We start from the raw sequence: 20,212 nt of genomic DNA, 5'->3' as shown, positions 1-20,212 counted from the left end.
TGTGAAGATGCCCTATGTCGGTTTACTCCTTCTGGTAGCTCCCCCAGAAAGGGTACAAATTTTGAATATCCATAAAGTTCATAAAACGCGAAATGACCATCCGATTCCATTCAAACTTGACACATCTTGATATTTCTATCAACACAAGATCTGTTATAAAAATGATATATATCGGATCATTCCTTCTGGTACCTCCCCCACAGGGGACAAAGATTTGAATAACCAATACAATCATAAAATCCGAATTAGGCATCTGGTTCACATTACATTTCTACTAATACATTATTTCTGCTGTGAAGATGGGATATATCGGTCCACTCTTTCTGATATCTCCCCCATACCAATATTTTTCATCGGTATTAGATGCAGCATGAAAATGGAATGCTTCGGTCGACAATATCAGGTACCTCATGCACATTTGGCACGTCGCAATATTCATATCACAGTTATTTAGGTCCGATACGAAATGAGCTATATTGGTGCATTCCTACTCTATATATTTAAATAATTGAATATTGCTGGAGGGTATACATCTATATTATTGGCCCTAACTATAAGAAAAATCAGAAAATTCCATAAAAAATTCTGAAGAAGTTTTGGATAGCATTTCAAATTACCATAAATGCATACCTCATATTAGAATTTGTTTCAATTGAGGTCATCATTCCGTCGGGAATTGTTGTGAGAAACAATCTCACAGACATTTTGTCCCAAATTTTTGCTTGCTAAGTCTAAAAACCGTCTCAGTTCACATTTCACAGAGCTCTGAGTACTAATTAAGCACCTCAAAATAGATTTGCATAAATGTTTTATTTTCCTAGATCCACCCCAATATACACACAATATGTATTTAATAAATTAGAAAACTACTCATTTCCGAGTACTCGTGTGATATTTACAAAATCTGTTTCTTGTTCTTTTGCCTCTTTGAGAAATGTCTGTTTTCGGCAAACAGACTTTGTTGATGGGGTTTTTATGAGGTTTCTTCTAATGACGCCGCCGCCTTCGACACCTACAAGTCAACACGTAATCATTTTTTGTATGTCACGTCAAAAAAAAAACACATTGTGTGTGGACACTTGTTACAATGTGACAAAATCATTTTAAATAATCACTTTCAATGGTAAAAAAAGAGAGAGAGAAAGAGGTGTTAAATGGTTATTGCAAGGGTTTCAGGGCAGGCGACCATGAATCAAATTAAGCGCGTTTGTGGCAAAAATAAATACACATTGTCAAAGACTCTTTGGAAATCTTCTGATTATAGAAATCGTCTAAAAAATACTACCATATATTGGTAAAAAAAATTAAATACACTTTTTCACCTTTAAGACTTATTTAAAAAAGGCACAAATTTAGTCTTTTATAGGATTTCCTTTTTTGTTCTGCTATGAAATGACTTTTCTGATTTTTTATAAAAACTCTATGGAGTTTTATAAAAATTTTAGTTTTGTTTTTTTAAAGAAATCTGTGTGGTATTTTTGAAAAGGGCGTTTTGATCTTAGAAAATATTTTTTAGTTTTCCATTCGATCAAAACTTTTAAGCAACTTTTCGCGTAAATGAAAAACGGATTCATAATTCTTCCAAAAAGAGAGTATAATCATGGAATACCGGCAGAAATGTGGCGATATTTGACCCTTCGTTATTGATATCGGCTTTTCTGGAAACTCAACTTTTGAACGAACAAAAATATTTTTTTTTTCAATTTTTATTTCTTAAAAATCAATTTAATAATTGTTTAGCAATTAAAGTTGAAAGACCAGGCTAAGATTTTTTTTCATTTGAACGTTGTCAATAATAAAGGGGAATTTTTTAGCTATTTTGTTTTTGGCAACACTGGTATAAACAGCTCACGCACGTTTCGTGTTTTGTTTCACTGTTAAATGTCTTCGGTTTGGCCTATATTCTTACCATGAATCGTCTTACAAACGAACAACGCTTGGGAATCATTGTATATACATAATGCGTGTTCTAAAAAATATCGTATTTTCCGAAAAATTGAAAAAATATCCCTAAGGTATATTCTCCCCCCCCCTAAGGTTCCTTAGAACTAAAGAAATTTTTACTGATCCTAATTTTCATGAATTGAAAATAAATAGTTCGTAGTAATTTCTAAACCAACAGTAGGGTAAGTGTACCAGTAGTCGGCACTTTTAGGATTTGCGCTCACCATTCTGAGTGGAACTTTTTAATTATTACAAAGTTAATTTATTCAGAATCGAAATATTGTATAGTTTTTGCAATTATAAATAAAGTTTTAATAACTTTTTATTAAATTTCATAAATTTGTAGTTTTATTAAAACAATGCCTTTTTGCCAGTAGTCGGCACCACTTGCATACTGATTTTTTGTGAGAATAATTAATAATAAAAATAAATTACTTCATTAAAATATAATATTTTTGTTTAGTTAAACTGGTTCGAAGTCTTTATTGTACTTTTCTTAAGAATATGGATTGTTGAGGACCTTCACAGACAAAAATTTAATTTTTATTAGAATAAATCATCTCTTCTTAGCGAAATTGTACACAAAGATGGGTGACAATATATTTGAAGTAAACAAAATACATTTAGTTATAATAGTTTCATTTATTAGGGCTTAAAAATAAAAAGTGCCAACTACTGGGACATGCCGAACTTAGGCACACTTACCCTATATGGAATGTATCGGTCCATACTTTTAAATACATATATGAATTATGAGTTTTCAAACTTCTGACCTCGTAATAATTGTCTCACACTTAGGTCAGGCACTTAAAACTATAGGCCCACTTCCTCTGGTACATTTCCCAAGAATAGTCAATAATTTGTGAATGGTCACACATTTTTTATAAACTCAGCCGTATGGCTAGATAGGGTGTATATAATTTGATACGGCTAAAACGTGCCTCATTGAAATAACGGTTTTAGACCCTGAGTCTCTTTATCTCAAATCCGTTTCGAGACATTTGGAGTCGATATAGAGGTGTTCAAAAGTACGACCGTATGTCTGGTTGGTGCATAGTATCCGAGTTTATCCACACTTGGTACATCGCAATATTTTTGTCGGTCCACTCCTTCTCTTAAAAAAAATGTTTTACTGCACAGAAAGAGAAAGAATAATACGATTTTTATCCAATTTTGCAAATCCTAATATTTGCCTCAGTGCTAGGTCAAGTGCGAAAATAGACAAGATTGGTCCACTTTATCAAGTACCTGCCCCACAAAGGGTCAAAACGTTATATAATTATAACTCTTATAAAATGCGACATAATGTACCGATTCTCTTCAAATTTCGCACATTGCATGATCTGGTGTGAAGAGGGGAAATATCGGCGCGCTCCTTCTGGTACCTCCCCCACAAAGGGTTCAAAATTGTAAATACCCGTAAAGCTCATAAAACGCAAAATAAACATCCGTTTCCATTCAGACTTGGTACATCTGAACATTTCCATCAACACAAGATCTGTTATAAAGATGGGAGTGATCGTACACTTTCTCCTTGTACCTCCCTCACAAAGGGTCAAAATTGTGAATAATTATAACTCTTATAAAATGTGACATAATCGTTCGATTGTCTTCAAATCACAATATATCACAATATTTTCATTAAACCAAGGTCTTGTGTGAAGATGGAAAATATCGATCTACTCCTTTTGGTACCTCCCCCACAAAGTGTCAAAATATCCATGAAGCTCATAAAGCACGAAATTAACATCCGATACCATCCAGACATGGTACATCACAATATTTCCATCAACACAAGATCTGTTGTAAAGATGGTAGAGCTCGGACCATTTCTTCTGGTACTACCCCCACAAAGGGTCAACGTTTTGAATAACCAAAACGAGCATAAAATCCGAAATAAGCATCCGGTTCTCTTAAAATTGTACACATCTCATCACTTCCCACAAAGGGTCAAATTTTGAAATATCATGAAGCTTATAAAACGTGAAACTTGAGTACATCTCAATATTTCTATCGGCACAAGATCTGTTAGAAAGATTGTCGATATCGGGCCATTTCTTCTGGTACCTCCCCCACAAAGAAAAAAAAATGTTTAATATTAAATCAATAGCTGATTCCATTCGGACTTGGTATATCTCAATATTACCACTAACACAAGATCTGTTATAAAGATGGTACAGATGAACCCTTACTTCCTCTACAAAAGGTTCAAATTTTTGAGAAACAAAACGCTCATAAAACGCGGAATAAGCATCCAACTCTCTTAAAATCTCACACATATGAATATTTTTGCTAACACGACATCTGTTGTGAAGATGAAATATATCTGTCAACCCCTTCTGTTACCTCACTCACAAAGGGTTACAATTTCCAATAATTGTATCTGTCATAGCTTGCGAAATCTGATATGAATATGTGATTTTTATCAAATTTATGATTTCGCATAAAATTGGATATAAATGTTCGTTTTCCTTTAAATTTTGCACATATCATTATTTTTATCTGTATCAGATGAAGTATGAAACTAGAATACTTCGGTCCGCTTTATATGTTACCTCACGCATATTTCAACATTTTCCTAAATTTTGCTCATATCTCATATAAAGTATAGGAAGTAGTCGATATTGTCCCAATCTGTCACGTTGTAATATTTTTATCAGTCTTAGATCAGATATGAATTGGTCAATATAAAGAGCCAATAGTTTGAAAAATCATAACCCAAGGCTGAGGGTAAAATGTTGTCGGCAAAACCGACTGATATTATTTTACTTGTTTTTTTTTTGTGTTTCCAAAGTACAATTATATAAAGGGACCTAGTGAACCAATCAAAATAATGAAACCAAATTATATGTTAATAACTCAATAATGACCCATGCGACAATTAACGCCCACAACACATTTCACATTCACATCGCTTCCTTTTGTTTTGTCAACCGTTCATGCCACATGTCCGCCTTGTGTCCACCTCCTTGTGGATATTTTAACAATAAACATTACAGATTGGAACAAATCAATTTGATTTGTATCAAAAACAAACAAACACACGAAACCTAAATATGTATGTCATGTTCAATTTGGGGCCGTTAATAGGTAAAAAAATAAAATTCTACCTCGATACCTATTTTTTCTTTCTTTCTTTTTTTTTCGTTCGCTCTAATTTTTGGGCACGAAACCCAACAATGACAGGCAAAAAACAGGTATAACAGAAAAAAACATATAATAGAATAGAATAAAATACAATTAGTTTAATTTTATATAATTCTTACCAAAACTAAACAACAGCAACGACAATGATGGGAAATAAATCAGAGATGGAAAACATAAAGCTTTAATTTTTTACTTTACAGATATATGAAAATATCAAAGGTTTCGACCGATTGAGGCTGTTTGCTTTAATAGTCATTAGTCGGGGAATAAAATTTAATAAAGATTCACCGTTTATTGCACATTTCACAGTTTTATAAAATAAGTCAAAAACTCAGGTGAAAATTCCGTTTTTACATTGCCTACTTTTAGGCTTCTATGAAAATAAACCAGTAAGGAAAATTCAAAAGTCTGGCTGTGCCGACTAGACAGGGTGAGATAAAAAACCTGCAATAAATTTAATTTTGTTAAATGAACGCAAAAATGTCGGAGATAGCATCAATTTTTAGAACAAGTTTAGATATTTTCGAATTGGTCACCTTTGGCTCGAATTATAGCCTCCAAACGGCCAATGAAACCGTCACACGCTACCCGAATGTTGCTCTGCGGTATTTTGGTCCATTTCCGGCGAAGCGCTTGCTTCAGGTGATCGGCATTTTAGTATTTTATAGTGCTAGCCTTGCTTTCCAAAATACGGAGTTTTTTGTGGCCACTGTGCGCTGAAAATGAAGCGAGGAGCCTCATTTGTAACCAAAATCTTTGCGTGCCAAAGGCTTTAATATCTCCAGAATATTTTCTTTATAATATTCGGCATTTATTCTGATGCCACGGCCGATTAATACGAGTGGAGAGCGACCATCGGCTGTTATGGCGGTCCACACCATCACCATGGCAGGCGCTTCAGTTCTGGTGGCCAACCGAAGGTGCACATTTTCAGCTGACCTCTTTGGCAAGCTGACAAAACACAATCATTTTGTTTGCTTACAAACTGCTGGACAACGAATGTTTTCTCATCGGAGAAAACCAAATTCGGCAGTTCACCATTTTCGGCCAAGTGATGCAACTCTTTGGCTCTTTTGAGTCTATTTTCCTTCTTTTGCGGTGTAAGCTATTGCTGTTTTTTGGAATTTCAATGACTTTACCCCAAGTTCACTTTTCAATATTTGCCGAATGGAATATTGCGATATGGATATGTTCAGCTCACGAGCCATTTTTCGGACACTGCGACGTGGGTTTCGATCAAGTCGCTTCTCTACTTTTCGAACCATTTCTGCTATAGATATATCTAAACCAATTTTCTCCAAGTTTGATGTACTTATTTCAACTTTTCTACTTTGGTCGCATGCACCAAAATTCAGAACTTCTTGACATATATTGGCCATTTGGTGCACAATTATCCCGAAATCGGTTGAAGATATATATGGGACTTATATCGAAATCTGAACCGATCTTGATTACATTTAGCAGAGGTATATCCGAGCTCTCTGTAAGATATTTGGTATCAAATATCATTGTTGTCAAATGCATATTACGAATTTGAGGGGCTTAAACACCAAATAGGATGAAACATATACATGGGGGCTATAGCTATATCTGAACCGATGTTCTCCAAATGTGATGTACTTGCTTCTAGATTGCATTCGGTGGGATGTGCCGAAATGCACGTCATTTGGATTGATATTAGCCATTTGGTGTACAATTAACCCGAAATCGGTTGAAGATATATATGGGAGCTACATCTATCATTTTCAATTCAATAGGTTTCGTCCTTGGGCCAAACAAGTATTGTTTAGAAAATTTCATCATAATCGGTAAATAAATGCGACTTGCTATATAGAAGTATAGATATTCACAATCAGCATAAGATTCTAAGTCGATTTAACGATGTCCGTCTGTCTGTGACGTAGAGCTCCACAATTTGGCACAACAATTTCTGTAGTATCTTGGACGGTTGGTATTGTAAATGAGATATATCGGTCCACGTTTTGGTATAACCGCCATATAACGGTACCTCCCGATATTCCGTGTTTTTCCACGGAGTTTGTAGCGGGTTCTACCTGTGGTGACACAACATTGGGTCCACGTTTTCGTATAGCCCCAATATAACGGTATCTCCTGATATTCGGTAGTTTGGTCATTTTGGCCACACTTTCAACAGATTTTTCTTAAATTTGGTAACTAGAGTTGGTAATGGGTTCTAACTCCGGTGGTCGAATATTTTCTCTATAGGTCCACGTTGTCATATAGTCCCTATATAACGGTACCTTCGGATATTCGGTATTTTGATATTCTCCACCTTGAAAAGGAGGGTATATTAACTTTGTAATTTCGTTTGTTAAATCCCCAAATATTCGTCGTAGACCCAATTTAGTGTATCTATTCGTAATTAGCATTGTGTCTAGGTTAGTTGGTATTGGAAATGAGATATATCGGTCCACGTTTTGGAATAGCCGTTATATAACAGTACCTTCCGATATTTGGTATTTTGTCGATTTTTGCCACATTTTTTTCACGAATTTGTCCAAAAGTTGGTAATTGTATTTCGCAATGGGTTCTAGATCCGGTGGCGGAACATAGAATATATAGGTCCACGTTTGCTCGTAGCCTCCACATAATGGTACCTCCCGATTTTCAGGCTTTTGATGATTTCTGCCACATTTTTTTACGGATTGGTCTAAAAATTGGTATTTGTAGTTCATATTAGATCCTAGATCCGTTGGCGAAAATATAGGCCCACCCTTTTGTTTGTCGATATTCGGTATTTTGGTGATTTCTGCCAGATAATCCATGGATTAGTCTAAAAATTGATCATAATGGGTTCTAGTTCAGGTGGCGAAACATTGTATGTATTCGTCAACGTCCACGGTGCTGGTATTTTCATGATGTTTGCCACATTTATCCATGGATTTGTCGAAACATTGGTTTATGATTTTTTGAAAAGTGTCACAGCATTATCCAAACAGTTTTACTGGTATTTGCAGTTTAATGTGAAACACGTTTGAATTCAGATTCTTTTATAAAAAAATATTTTCTCTACCCAAAGCTGGAGGGTCTTAAAAGTTCGACCCGAACTTAATGTTTTTTTTACTTGTTTTTTTTTTAAGTATTTTTTTTCTCTTTTGTTTGTAAATTAAAATTAGTTAAAGAAAATATAATAAAAAAATTCCCATCTCTGAACGAAAAACAAACATTTGACAAAAAAAAAGCAAAAAGAAAACTCAACCAAAAACATGCGACAAAAATGTGACCGCAAAAAAATCGACAGCTAACAAAAAATAACACCAGACACGAGAGAGGCAGCTGAATTGAATTGGATTAGAAACGAAAATGTTGTAACACAACAACCGATTTATATATAGGAGGAAGAGAAGGAGGGACACAGGTTCAGAATTTTAGACCAAACTGTCGTGTATGGAAATCTTAAGGCTAATATACACATAATATTAGAGTCCTATGTAATGTTACTTTTTCTGTTAAGCATTTTAATAACATATTTTTAGGCGTTTCGTAAGGTTTTTTTTTGAAAGGAAATGCTTTTAATACATTCATAGTATAAATGCAATAAAAAATAATATTTGTATATTATATAGCATTATAAAGTATACATTTTATGAAGTATAGCGTTTCGTTTAATTTTAAAAATTGTTGGGTGCGCTTAAAAGTCTGCTATAAAAATGTTAATAATAAAATGTTAAAAATCAATTTACATAACAAATAAACTTTATAGACGCGATTATAACGGGATTTATCTAAAATTGATTCCCTATCATAAAAATCGGATGGGCCTATACGTTTTCATGAAAAAGATCTTTCATTTGAAATTTTGCCGCGATATGATTGATATTAGTTCCCACTGTCATTCAACAGAAATTGGTTTGAATTAAAAAAAAAACATTTTTGGTTTTTTATTTACCTTTTACATTGACAGCCTAAATTCAAAATAAAGAATGAGAAATAAAAGACAAATAAACAAAGTCCAATTTGACTTTAAAAAAAACTTGGCAGCGATTATTCTTAAAGTGTTAAATGTGGGTGCCAATACAATTGAGCTGCAGAGGCGGGCGCTTTCCTCCTACTGCTACAACCACTACACCTGTATTCATGTCAAGGTTAAGGTAATGAGATTTAATTTTATTCAATTAATCGATTTCAATTGCAAGTGTCAATTAGATCGACAATTTGGTGCGACATGGTTTTGAGGTTAATTCCCTAAGATTAAGGTTGGTAGAATTGAGCACTTTTAGCTTTTATAAAATTCAGGCGATGGTGTGGTGTATGAAACAAACTAATGAAAATGGAAAGTAAAATGTAGCTGAAATATTATTGTAAAAAATAATTGAAAAATTAGCTCATCGCTCCTTCTGAGGGGAAGTAAGAACTTCACAGAGAGCTAAAAATTTATAATATTCCTGTTAATTTCATTCAAGACAGCGGAGTCGAGTCATTACCATACATTGAATCTGGGAGTGTTCCAGCGTTATTTTCTCTCTCCTGGACGGAGCCTGCCTGGGTGTGAATTTGAGTTAAGCTGCTGATTTGGCAATGGAAAATATAACGTAAACGTAAAAATACTTAGAAATACTTACTATAGGGAATATACCAAAAAGTGGATCAGCATAGCCCATTTTCTTTTTTTTTTTTAAGTGGCACTATATTTAAATTTTTGCGGAATATATCGCAAAGTATTGGGGTCCCTTTGTATATCGTCATGACCTTTAAAGACCATAAAAAATTTTGAACTGAAAACTCGAAACATATTTGGGGTTTTGATCTAAAAGTGCTAAAAGTACTACTAAATCCACTTCGTGCTTACAAGAAGGAGTGGTCCTATATATTCCACATTTAGACCAGGTCTTGTTTTATTAGAAATATTGAGAGGTGTAAAATTTTTACAGAATTGGATGCTCAATTCGCATTTTACGAAGTTTTGCTAATTTAAATTTTTTTACCCCTTGTGAGGGTGTACCGGAATGAGTGTAGCGTTTATAAAAATATTGGGATATGCAGAGTTTGAATATTATCAGATGCTTATTTTGAATTTTATAAAAGTTATAAGTATTCAAAATTTTTGGCCCTTTAGTGGGGATGGTACTTGATGTTGTGGGCCGATATTGTCCATTTTCTGACCTGACCTTAAACTTGAGCTACCCATTCTTGTTCTATGAGGTAAATTATATTCTTTGAAAATGTTGACCATTTGTGCGGGGGGAGGTACCCGAACTCGATCTAATACTGACAACAATATTAGGATAAACCAAGTTTGATCGACTTAAAATGTACTGAAACGGATTTGGTCCAACGGGACTTAGGGTCTAAAATCATTATTTTGATTAAGCATCGTTTTGCTGTATCAAATGACATACAGGGTTAGATAAAAAAACTTCAACCAACTTCAGACTACTGTCATTTTCGTTGTCCAGCAGTTTGTAAACAAACAAATGATCGTGTTTACTTTCCAAAGAGGTCAGCTGAAATGATGTACCTTCTCCGGCCATGGTGATGGTGTGGGCCTCCATAACAGCCGATGGTCGCTTTCCGCTCGTATCAAATGCCGAATATTATCGCGAAAATATTCTGGAGGGTGTATAAAAGCTTTGGGCACACAAACATTTTGGGCGCAGACCTTGGACATTCCAACAGGATTTAGCACCATCGCACTCAGCACGCGCCACCCAAGAATGGTCACAAAATGAGGTTCCTCGCTTCATTTCCAGCGCACAATGGCCACAAAAATCTCCGAATATCAACTATTGGTATCTCCAGATTGGACCATTGTGTTTGGAATATTTAGGAGGACAAGATTGGAACTAAAAATGCCAAAGGCAAAGCAACATTCGGGCAGCGTGTGACGATTTCATTGGCTGTTTGAAGGCCATAATTCGTGCCAAAGGTGACCAATTCGAAAATTATTCGAAAATTTGATTTTTCTTCCGACATTTTTTGCTTTCATTCAATAAAATTTAAAAAAAATTTAAAAATTATGGCGTTTTACTTTGTTGCAGTTTTTTCATCTCACCCCGTATATATATTCCTGATCAGCATAAAATTCTATGTCGATTAAGCGATGTCCGTCCGACCGTCTGTGGAAATCACTCTAGCTTCCGAACGAAATTAAGTAGGTTGTCTGCAGGACTTTTGGTATTGAAAATAAGCCATATAGGTCCAAGTTTTTGTATATCCCCCATATAACGGTACCCCCATGTTCGGTGATTTAAGTGACATTATTCACCGGAATTGTTTCAAATTTGGTATTTGAAGTTCGTTATGAATACTACAGCCAAAGACAGAAAATTGTCTGGGCAGGCCCACGTCTTCGTATAACCCTCATATAACGGTACCTTCCGATATTCGGTATTGTGATGATTTTAGCTACATTACTCACCGGAATTGTTTCAAATTTGGTATTTGAACTTCATAACGGATGCTACAGCCTATGACAGAAAACTGTCCATGCAGGTCCATGTCTTCGCATAGCCTACGTACCTCCCGATATTCGGTATTTTGTTGATTTTAGCGACATTATATACCGGAATTGTTTCAAATCCGGTATTCGAAGTTCGTAATAGATACTACAGCATAAGACAGAAAATGGGCCATGTAGGTCCACGTCTTTGTATAGCCCCCATATAACGGTACCCTTTTATTACTTACCGGTTCTATTTAAAATTGGTATTTGAAGTTCTTAATGGATACTACAGCCTATGACAGAAAATTGTCTGTGCCTGTCCACGTCTTCATATAGCCTCTATATAACGGTACCTTCCTACATTGGGTATTTTGATAATTTTAGCCACATTATTCACCGGAATTGTTTCAAATCTGGCATTTGAATTTCGTGACGGATCCTACAGCCTTTGACAGAAAATTGTCTGTGTAAGTCCACGTCTTCGTACAGCCCCAATATAACCGTACCTCCCTGCATTTGGAATTTTGATGATTTTAGCTATAATTCACCTTTTTTCAAGTTTCGCATTTGAATATTGTAATGGCTTATGACAAAAGTTGCCTATGCAGGTCCACGTCGTCGTATAGACCCTAATTCGGTATTTTTAAAATTTTTATAGAATTTTTAACGGATTTTTTTTTTTGAATATTGCCAAATTCCCCCCAATTGGTGTTCGGCCAGGCCGAAATTATAGCTTTTTTACTCTTTCATTTTCCTTTGACTAAAAGCAGGTCGAAAATATCACATTTTTTGCATTTTCATCAAAAATTTTTTTGCAAAAATTTCAAAAAAGCATTTAAATTGTGTTGAAACCCTAAAAAGACAAACAAATCTGCCTAAGCTTAGCCAAAAGCAAAAACCTTTTTATATATAATACATATACTTGCCCTTTCGCCATTCCCCACATCAGCTGGTGGTCTGGTTGGCACATTCATGTGGGTTTTGTTTTTTTTTGCAGATAGTGATATTCTCACAGGTTTTGCACTTTTGACTTTTGTCATTTCGATGCGGGGTCATGTGTCAGTCAGACCGAAAATAAAAGTTCACACAATGAGGTCTTCTCTACTTCAAACATTCAACCATGGCTTTGTGGGTATGTGTGTGTGTGTGTAGCTGTTTGTGTAGGAAGATGGCAGCAGTCAAATTGTGTTACATATTATATTTCTCATATAATGAGGGAAAAACAAAAGTTCAAAAGGTTAAAAATCATTTCACAAGAAAAACAGTCTGGCAAATGTTAATTATGGCTCATTCTCGTAATGGAGATATTATTTGGCATTCCTTCTTCTTCTTCTTCTGCTGTATTTTTGTTGATTTCATTAATTTTAATTGGCTTTTTGTCTCTCTTCCCTCCCCCATTCTCTTTCCAGAATCCGCAATTGATAGCTCGGTGAACGACTTAAGTTCTGAATCAGCCACTGCCAAAACTAGCTGCCAGCTACAACAACAAAATCCCCAACCCCTGCAACTGCAGCATCCCCAATCAGAGCAACAACAACAATCTCTACTTAAGAAACAACAAAATTTCAAACGTTACCAAGGTCATCATCCGCACTTCCATCATCATACGGCCCCCGCCTACTACACGGACCTACATTTGCGCATACACACGCCCGAGGTCAAGGATTCGCTGAATGAGAACTATCAAAGTGTCTACAGGACCCCCTCGAAATTGGTAAAGGACGAACGGCAATTTCCCAAAACGGCCACAGCCGTGGTGCCACCAGCCATTATCCAAACGCCCAGATCACCCACACCAAAGTCACCAAGGGAGGTGACCAGCACCGAACAGCAGGAAGGCAATTCCACCACATCAACGGCCTCGTTTTTTCGTGGGGCTGGTTCCGGTCTTCCAAGGGAGGAACAGCAGCCAAGAAGTGCCAACGATCCGTACGGGAGCTCATCACCAAGTTTGGCGAACCCTGCAAAAGGTAATAGTCCCCATGATCATCTTCCCCCCGCTGTCGCTAATGCCGATGGTAGCGTAGTTTTTGCTTGTACCAATTTTAAGCCCTGCAAAGCCACGGATTTTGCCCCGCAACCGACTGGCTCTCCGCGCCAATCACCTGCCGCCGGAGGACGTAGCAGCCGTAATCCGCAACGCTTCAGCAATCGACGTCGCGCCGTGCGTGTGCGCAGTGAATCACGCCCCATTAGTGCCCTCTACGACATAATATGCAAAGAAAAGGGTCTCGACATTGGCAGTTCCACATCGAACGACGAAGATTTCTCGGCGCCTAACAGCCACGACGAACGCAACGCCACACGATCTCGTCGATCGCATTCGAGATCGTTGAGCAAACAAACAAAAGCGGCCAGTAGTTGCAACGTCATGATGTCCCCGGGTGGTGAGGCAAGTCAATCACGCGGCGGCATGGTGGGTCAGAAGAAACGTCAAACCAAAGACAAGCGTTCTTCTTCGTCGATTTTTATCAATGACCTCAGTGACAATGAGGATGACGATGGTAGCCTCTTGCATCATGCCGAAGATGGCGAACATTCGGCATTGCATCACCACCAGCACCACCAAAAACGGCATCTGCTGATGGGTGATGCCCAAATGAAATCTTCTTCCCTGCCGCCGGGCCTAAAAAGTCTATCCGATTATAGTTTGAATATTGAAAATCACAACAACAAAAACAATCATCATCAGCATACTCAACATCCACATCAACATCCCTCCAGTAAAGTATCTCAAGACTCCCTAAAGACTCTCCAAACCAGTAGTGCTAGTGATAATGTACTTAATGCTAACTATTCATCATTATCTTCATCCGCGAAACCAATTCCGCCTTCTGTGGCCGGAGCAGGTGCTGGCACCTCAACAGCAGCAGCAGCAGCGGCAGCCGCAATGGTTTCGTCGCCTAAAGCCGAACGTTCATCACGTAAATATAGACGTTCACGCGATGAAAAGCCAAGACGTCACACGGATGGTGCTGTCCACATTATGGCAGCCGAACAAATGGATGACCAGCAGGAGCAGCCGCAACAATACCCGCATCATAGTCATCATCACCATCCTCAATCTCTCCCTCCTGCTCCCATGTCTCTGCAATACGATGATCACGATGATGCCGATCACACGCATCGTCATCATCATCAACATCGCCATCATCACAAACATCAGCATCATCACCAACCTGAGCAGTTCCCTGCATCAGAGTTGCAGCATTCGCATCATCATCATCATCAGCAACATGATTTAAATGGTGCCGGTCACGATTTTCATGTATCCGCTAATGCTGCAAATGCCAAGAGGTAAGTAGTGTGTTGCAGCCTTAAGTTGCATCTTTGTTGTTGCCTGCCTTCAATTGTGTTCATTTAGAGCCTGTTCCACCATCACCATCGCCATCACTTCGCATCAGAGCAACGTCATGCTTATGACCAAAGCCAATGTCAGTCAGTGGCATTGGCCACACTTAGTTTTCCAAATTACAGAAAATTGCGGCAAACATTTTTAATAAGCATCTTGGCGGTTTATGGAAATCTATGTGCTGCTTGCCTTGCAAAGCAAATTAAATTATCCTTGAACTTGTTGTGTAGCTTATTGTGTTTGAGAGAATTTTCAATTTAATATCATAGATTTAGACCTATACTAAATTGGAGTAATATGTATATCTAAACATATCCGCCACTCTATTATGCACACATCTGCATTATCAGTCAACAATACCTGCCATAAATGCGGGAAAAGCTTAGTGTGGCAGCTAAGTTAAAATTACGTAACCAGTTTAATTTTTATACCCTCAGCCAAATGGCTAGAGAGGATATATATTATTTATTACGGAATCCTCGAAATAAAGGTTTCAGGTCTCTTTGGACCCAATCCGTTTAAGGACATTTGGAGTTGATCTATCTATGTCCGTCCGGCCATCTGTCTGTCTCTGGCATGCTTGTGCGCTTGATAACTCTCGAAGGGAGTATCGAACTTGATCCAAACTTGGTACATCGTAATATTATTATCAAATTTAGATCGAGTTCGGAGATGGGCAATATCGGTCCACTCCTTCTAGGACCTCCCTCACAAAATGTTAATATACTTAAAGAAAATAATTTACTGAACATAAAGAGAATGGATGATCCAACTTTATAAATCCTAATATTTGCATCAGTGCTAGATCAGGTGCAAAAATGGACAATATCGGTCCACTCCATCAAGTACCTCCCTCAAAAAGGGTCCGAAATTAGAAATTATAAAAAAATTGAATTATAACTCTTGTAAAATGTGACGTAAGTGTCCGATTGTCTTTAAATATCACACATCACAATATTTTTATCAACCCAAGCTCTGGTATGAAGATAAAATATATCGGTCCACTACTTCTGGTACCTCCCCCACAAAGGTTCAAAATTTTGAACATTCATGAAACTCAGAAAACATGAAATTAACATCCGATTTCAGTTAGACTTGGCACATATCAATATTTCCATCAAAACAAGATATGTTATGAAGATTGTAGAGATCGGACCATTCCTTCTGGTACCTCCGCCACAAAGGGTCGAATAACCAAAATGATCATAAAATCCGAAATAAGCACCCGGTTCCCTTCAGATTTCACACATCTCATTAGTTCTACTAACACAGGATCTGCTGTGAAGATGAAATAAATCGATCCACTCCTTCTGGTACCTCCCCCACATAGGGTCACAATTTTGAATATTCATGAAGCTCAGTAAACATGAAATTAACATCCGATTTCAGGTAAACTTGGCACATCTTAATATTTTCATCAAAACAAGTCCTGCTATGAAGATGGTAGAGATCGATCCACTCCTTCTGGTACCTCCACCTTAAAGGGTCAACATTTCCAATATCTATGAAGCTCATAAAACGCAAAATTAACATCCGATTTCATTCAGACTTGGCACATCTCAATATTTCCATCGACACAAGATATGTTATAAAGATTGTAGAGATCAGACCATTTCTTCTAGTACCTTCCTCCTAAAGGGTTCAATATTTTGAAAGACAAAACGCTCGAAGAAAGCGGAACTCTCTTCAAATTCCCCACACACTAACATTTTTGCTAACGGATCTTGTGTCTCTCAAACAGTCAGCGATTTTTCCAAAAAAAATATCACATGTCTCATAAAAAGTGAAGGAAGTAATCAATATAGTCCAAACTTGGCACGTCACAATATTTATACCATATTTATTTAGCTCACAATATTTATCATTATCATATTTATTTAGCTCCGATACGAAATGGACAATATTAGCCCATTCCTTCGGATCCTACTCCATAGAGGGTCAACAATTTGAATAGTCATAACAGAAAGCAAAATATATTTAAATCATCGAACATTTGATGAGGGTATACATTATTCGGTTCTGTCCAAAACTGTTTTCACGTCTCCATATGTAAACCCTAGAAACCAACAGTGACCTCAGTATTACATATTAAAACACTATAACATAAACATAACATTTACTACGTTTTACGAAAACAATATCTCTCCATCCTAGACACCAACAGTAATCCTTAATTAGTACCATTTAGTACTTTTGAAACAATTATAAAATAAATTATAGAACGCAGATTCCAACAGAGACTTCAATATCAAATTTCGTGGTTCCAGCCCTATACATTCAGTCTATACCAAATTTATACCAATTTAGTACTTTTCGTACAATTTTAGTACTTATTTTCAAATCCAATTACATATCTCAATTACAAATAACAACAGTGACATCCATATCAAATTTCAGGATTCCTCCTCCATACCTTCACTCAATTCCAAATTTAGTGCTATTTAATACTTTTCGTACAATTATAGTACACATTTACAAGACTACATCCACATCTTGGCGACAGACACCATCAGTGACCTCTATGTCAAATTTCAGGATTTTAGTTATGTTCCTTTACCTAGCATCAAATACAGTACTATTTAGAACGTTTCGTGCTATTATGGTCATATTTCCAAAACCACATCCATATCTCAATGTTTTATAGCAACAGAAACCCTAATATCATGTCATGAAGATTCTTATCCCCCACCCAATAACAAATTTAGTACCATTTAGTACTTTTCGTACAAATGTAGAACGCATTTCCAAACCACTGCCAAATCTCAAACACTATCAGTAACTATCAATAATCTAAATATCAAATTTGAGAATCTTATCTCTATCCCTTCAGTCAATACCAAATATAGTACCATTTATTACTTTTTATACAAATATTGTACACATTTCCAAAACCACCTCGATACCTCAATAACTGACAACAGTGACATCTATATCAAATTTCAGGACTTCAACACTCTAATTTCCCCATTGCCAAATTTAGTACAATTTAGCACTTTTCGTACAAATCTCCAAACCACCGCCAGATCTCAATTTCAGATACCAACAGAGACCTCAATACCAAATTTCGGGATTCCAACACTATCCCTTAACCCAATATCATATATAGTACCATTCAGTACTTTTCGTACAATTATAGCACACATTTCTAAAACCACCTCTATATGTCCAGGCTAGACATGAACAGGAACCCTAATATGAAATTTAAGATTTCCAGTACTATCCCAATACCCAATACGAAATTATACCAAATATACTACTATTTAGTACTTTTCGGGCACTTGTCGTACACATTTCCAAAACCTACTCTTTATTATGAACCCACCACACACAGGGACCCCAAAACAAAATTTCAAAATTCCAGCTGCCTCCGTTCACCTTAAACCAAATTGTTCCAAATGTAGTACCATTTTGTACAGCTTGCACGCTTTGTACACATTTTCAAAACCACCTTCATATATCAAACTTACTTTCCAACCTTGATTCTCGCACCAAGTTTCAAGTTTTTAGCTCTATCCGGTCACATAATACCAAATGGTACCATTTTAGAACTTTTCCTATCCCTAAAGTGCGAATTTTCAAAAATCCTTTGGTATATTTATCCTGCACTCCATCAGTGACTCTCCACTCCAAATTTCAGAACCCATTCCGTTTGTCCAACTCAATTATTAGTAAAAATCCAGACTTATTACACGCCAACGAACCAAGACTAAGTTTTGGAGTAACCCCCCATACAATAGGGAAAAGCAGTAAGAGTTGATTTGTTTTACCAATGTCAAATTCAAGGTCCGAATCTGTACTTACAGCTAAGTAGGAGGTTACTGCGGAACTGAATTACCAAATTAATACCCTATCCCTTCTCCGACTATAACCTGATGGAGTTTGAACCTAGACTTCGACTGCTGTAATTGCCTTAAATGCCAAGGCTTTGGCTTTCATTATTCCCTCAGCCATATGTCTACAAAAGCCAAAACGTGCCTCATCGAAATTACCGCTTTAAACCATAGATCGATCTAGAGGTGTCCGACTGTCTGGTCTGGTTCAAACTTGGTACATCGTAATATTATTGTGTAAATTTTACAAATACCAATATTTTTCAGGTTCGGCTCACTCCATCAAGTACCTTCCCCACAAAGGGTAAAAACTTTGACTAATTATGATTTCTATAAAATAAATGAAAAAAGAGTTCGATAGTCTTCAAATTTCATACATCCCAATATTTTTCATAACTAAATATCTGGTATGAAGATGGGATATATCGACCCACTCCTTCTGGTTACTCCTTCAAAATTTTGAATAATTATATCTCTCAAGTCAGCGATTCTATTCAGAGATCTGATGTAAATATGGAATTTATCGGCCCATTTCTTCTGGCACCTCCATTACAAGGGGTCAACATTTTGAATAATTATAACCCTTTAAAGGGAAACTTCGTTATCGCGCTGTGGACTGAGGATATACATATGTCGGCAAAACCTACTGATACTTTTCAACTTGTTACAGATGTTATCATTACCATTACCTAAACCAAATTTTTGTTTTGTCCTTATTTTTTCTCTGCATTCGAGCACTACCGTACAAATCTCTATGTGTCACGCTCCCCAAAAAAAGGCTTCTAAGTCAATTTTTCAAATTGTTTTCCTACAATATCGTCAAAATGGAAATTTTGAAATTGTCACCCGGCGACGCTTCGACGAAAAACATCTTAATCATCCTCATTCTCTTACTGCCTACTTAAGTTCTGCGTTACATTAGGTTTTCTCATAGCATAGAAATAAATCCTCTCTTAGGCACGTTTCTTTTTTTACTATTTTCAATCCCATAACTTTCTTCATAAAACATTTCATGTAGAGATCATATTTATGCAAACTTTTAGCCATAATTTCTTGTGATGCTAATTTTTTGACATTTAACATTTGACAAACCCAACAACTTGTAATCCCAGCTCAACGCACCTCAAATGCTTTGTAGGAAACGGCAATTTATTGCATAGGCTTTGTGTCGCTGTCGTCGTCGTCACTTTCCATTTCTCCACTACTGCGGTACTTCCAAATTATTTATTGTTGTTATTATTTTTGTTTTATTAAGCGTTTTATTTCTATTTACATTCAATCATTTACTATACTTTGTTTACATTGCTCTCCAGTCCTCGATATAGGTATTCATGATGTTCATTCGCCCCATGACCATATTTAATATGCCGGCCGGTAGCAAAGTTTTCCCTTACCCTCCAAAGTGTCACTCTCGCACACAGACACACACACACGCACCCATGTCATGGCATTATTTATGTGCTTACCTCAATCACACTTTCTTTCCATTCATTCAATCAATTGATGGCCGAGCTGACTGGCTGCCGGGCAGACAGA

At 36.6% G+C, this 20,212-nt stretch overlaps 1 protein-coding gene across 11 annotated transcripts in view; it reads left to right on the top strand.

Moving 5' to 3' along the window:
- LOC101899622 (supervillin) overlaps positions 1–20,212 on the top strand; it is a 668,298-nt gene that overhangs the window by 326,865 nt on the left and 321,221 nt on the right. For all 11 annotated transcript variants that reach the window (XM_059131927.1, XM_011292396.3, XM_011292394.3 and 8 more), the window contains one exon: positions 12,904–14,791. In XM_059131927.1, the coding sequence (XP_058987910.1) occupies positions 12,904–14,791 (1,888 nt within the window). The remainder of the gene's footprint in view (positions 1–12,903; positions 14,792–20,212) is intronic.

This window comes from Musca domestica, unplaced genomic scaffold, assembly GCF_030504385.1.
Source record: "Musca domestica strain aabys unplaced genomic scaffold, Musca_domestica.polishedcontigs.V.1.1 90, whole genome shotgun sequence".
Lineage (NCBI taxonomy): Eukaryota > Metazoa > Arthropoda > Insecta > Diptera > Muscidae > Musca > Musca domestica.
Note: the sequence above shows the minus strand (reverse complement) of the source record. Positions and strands in the feature narration are given on the sequence as shown.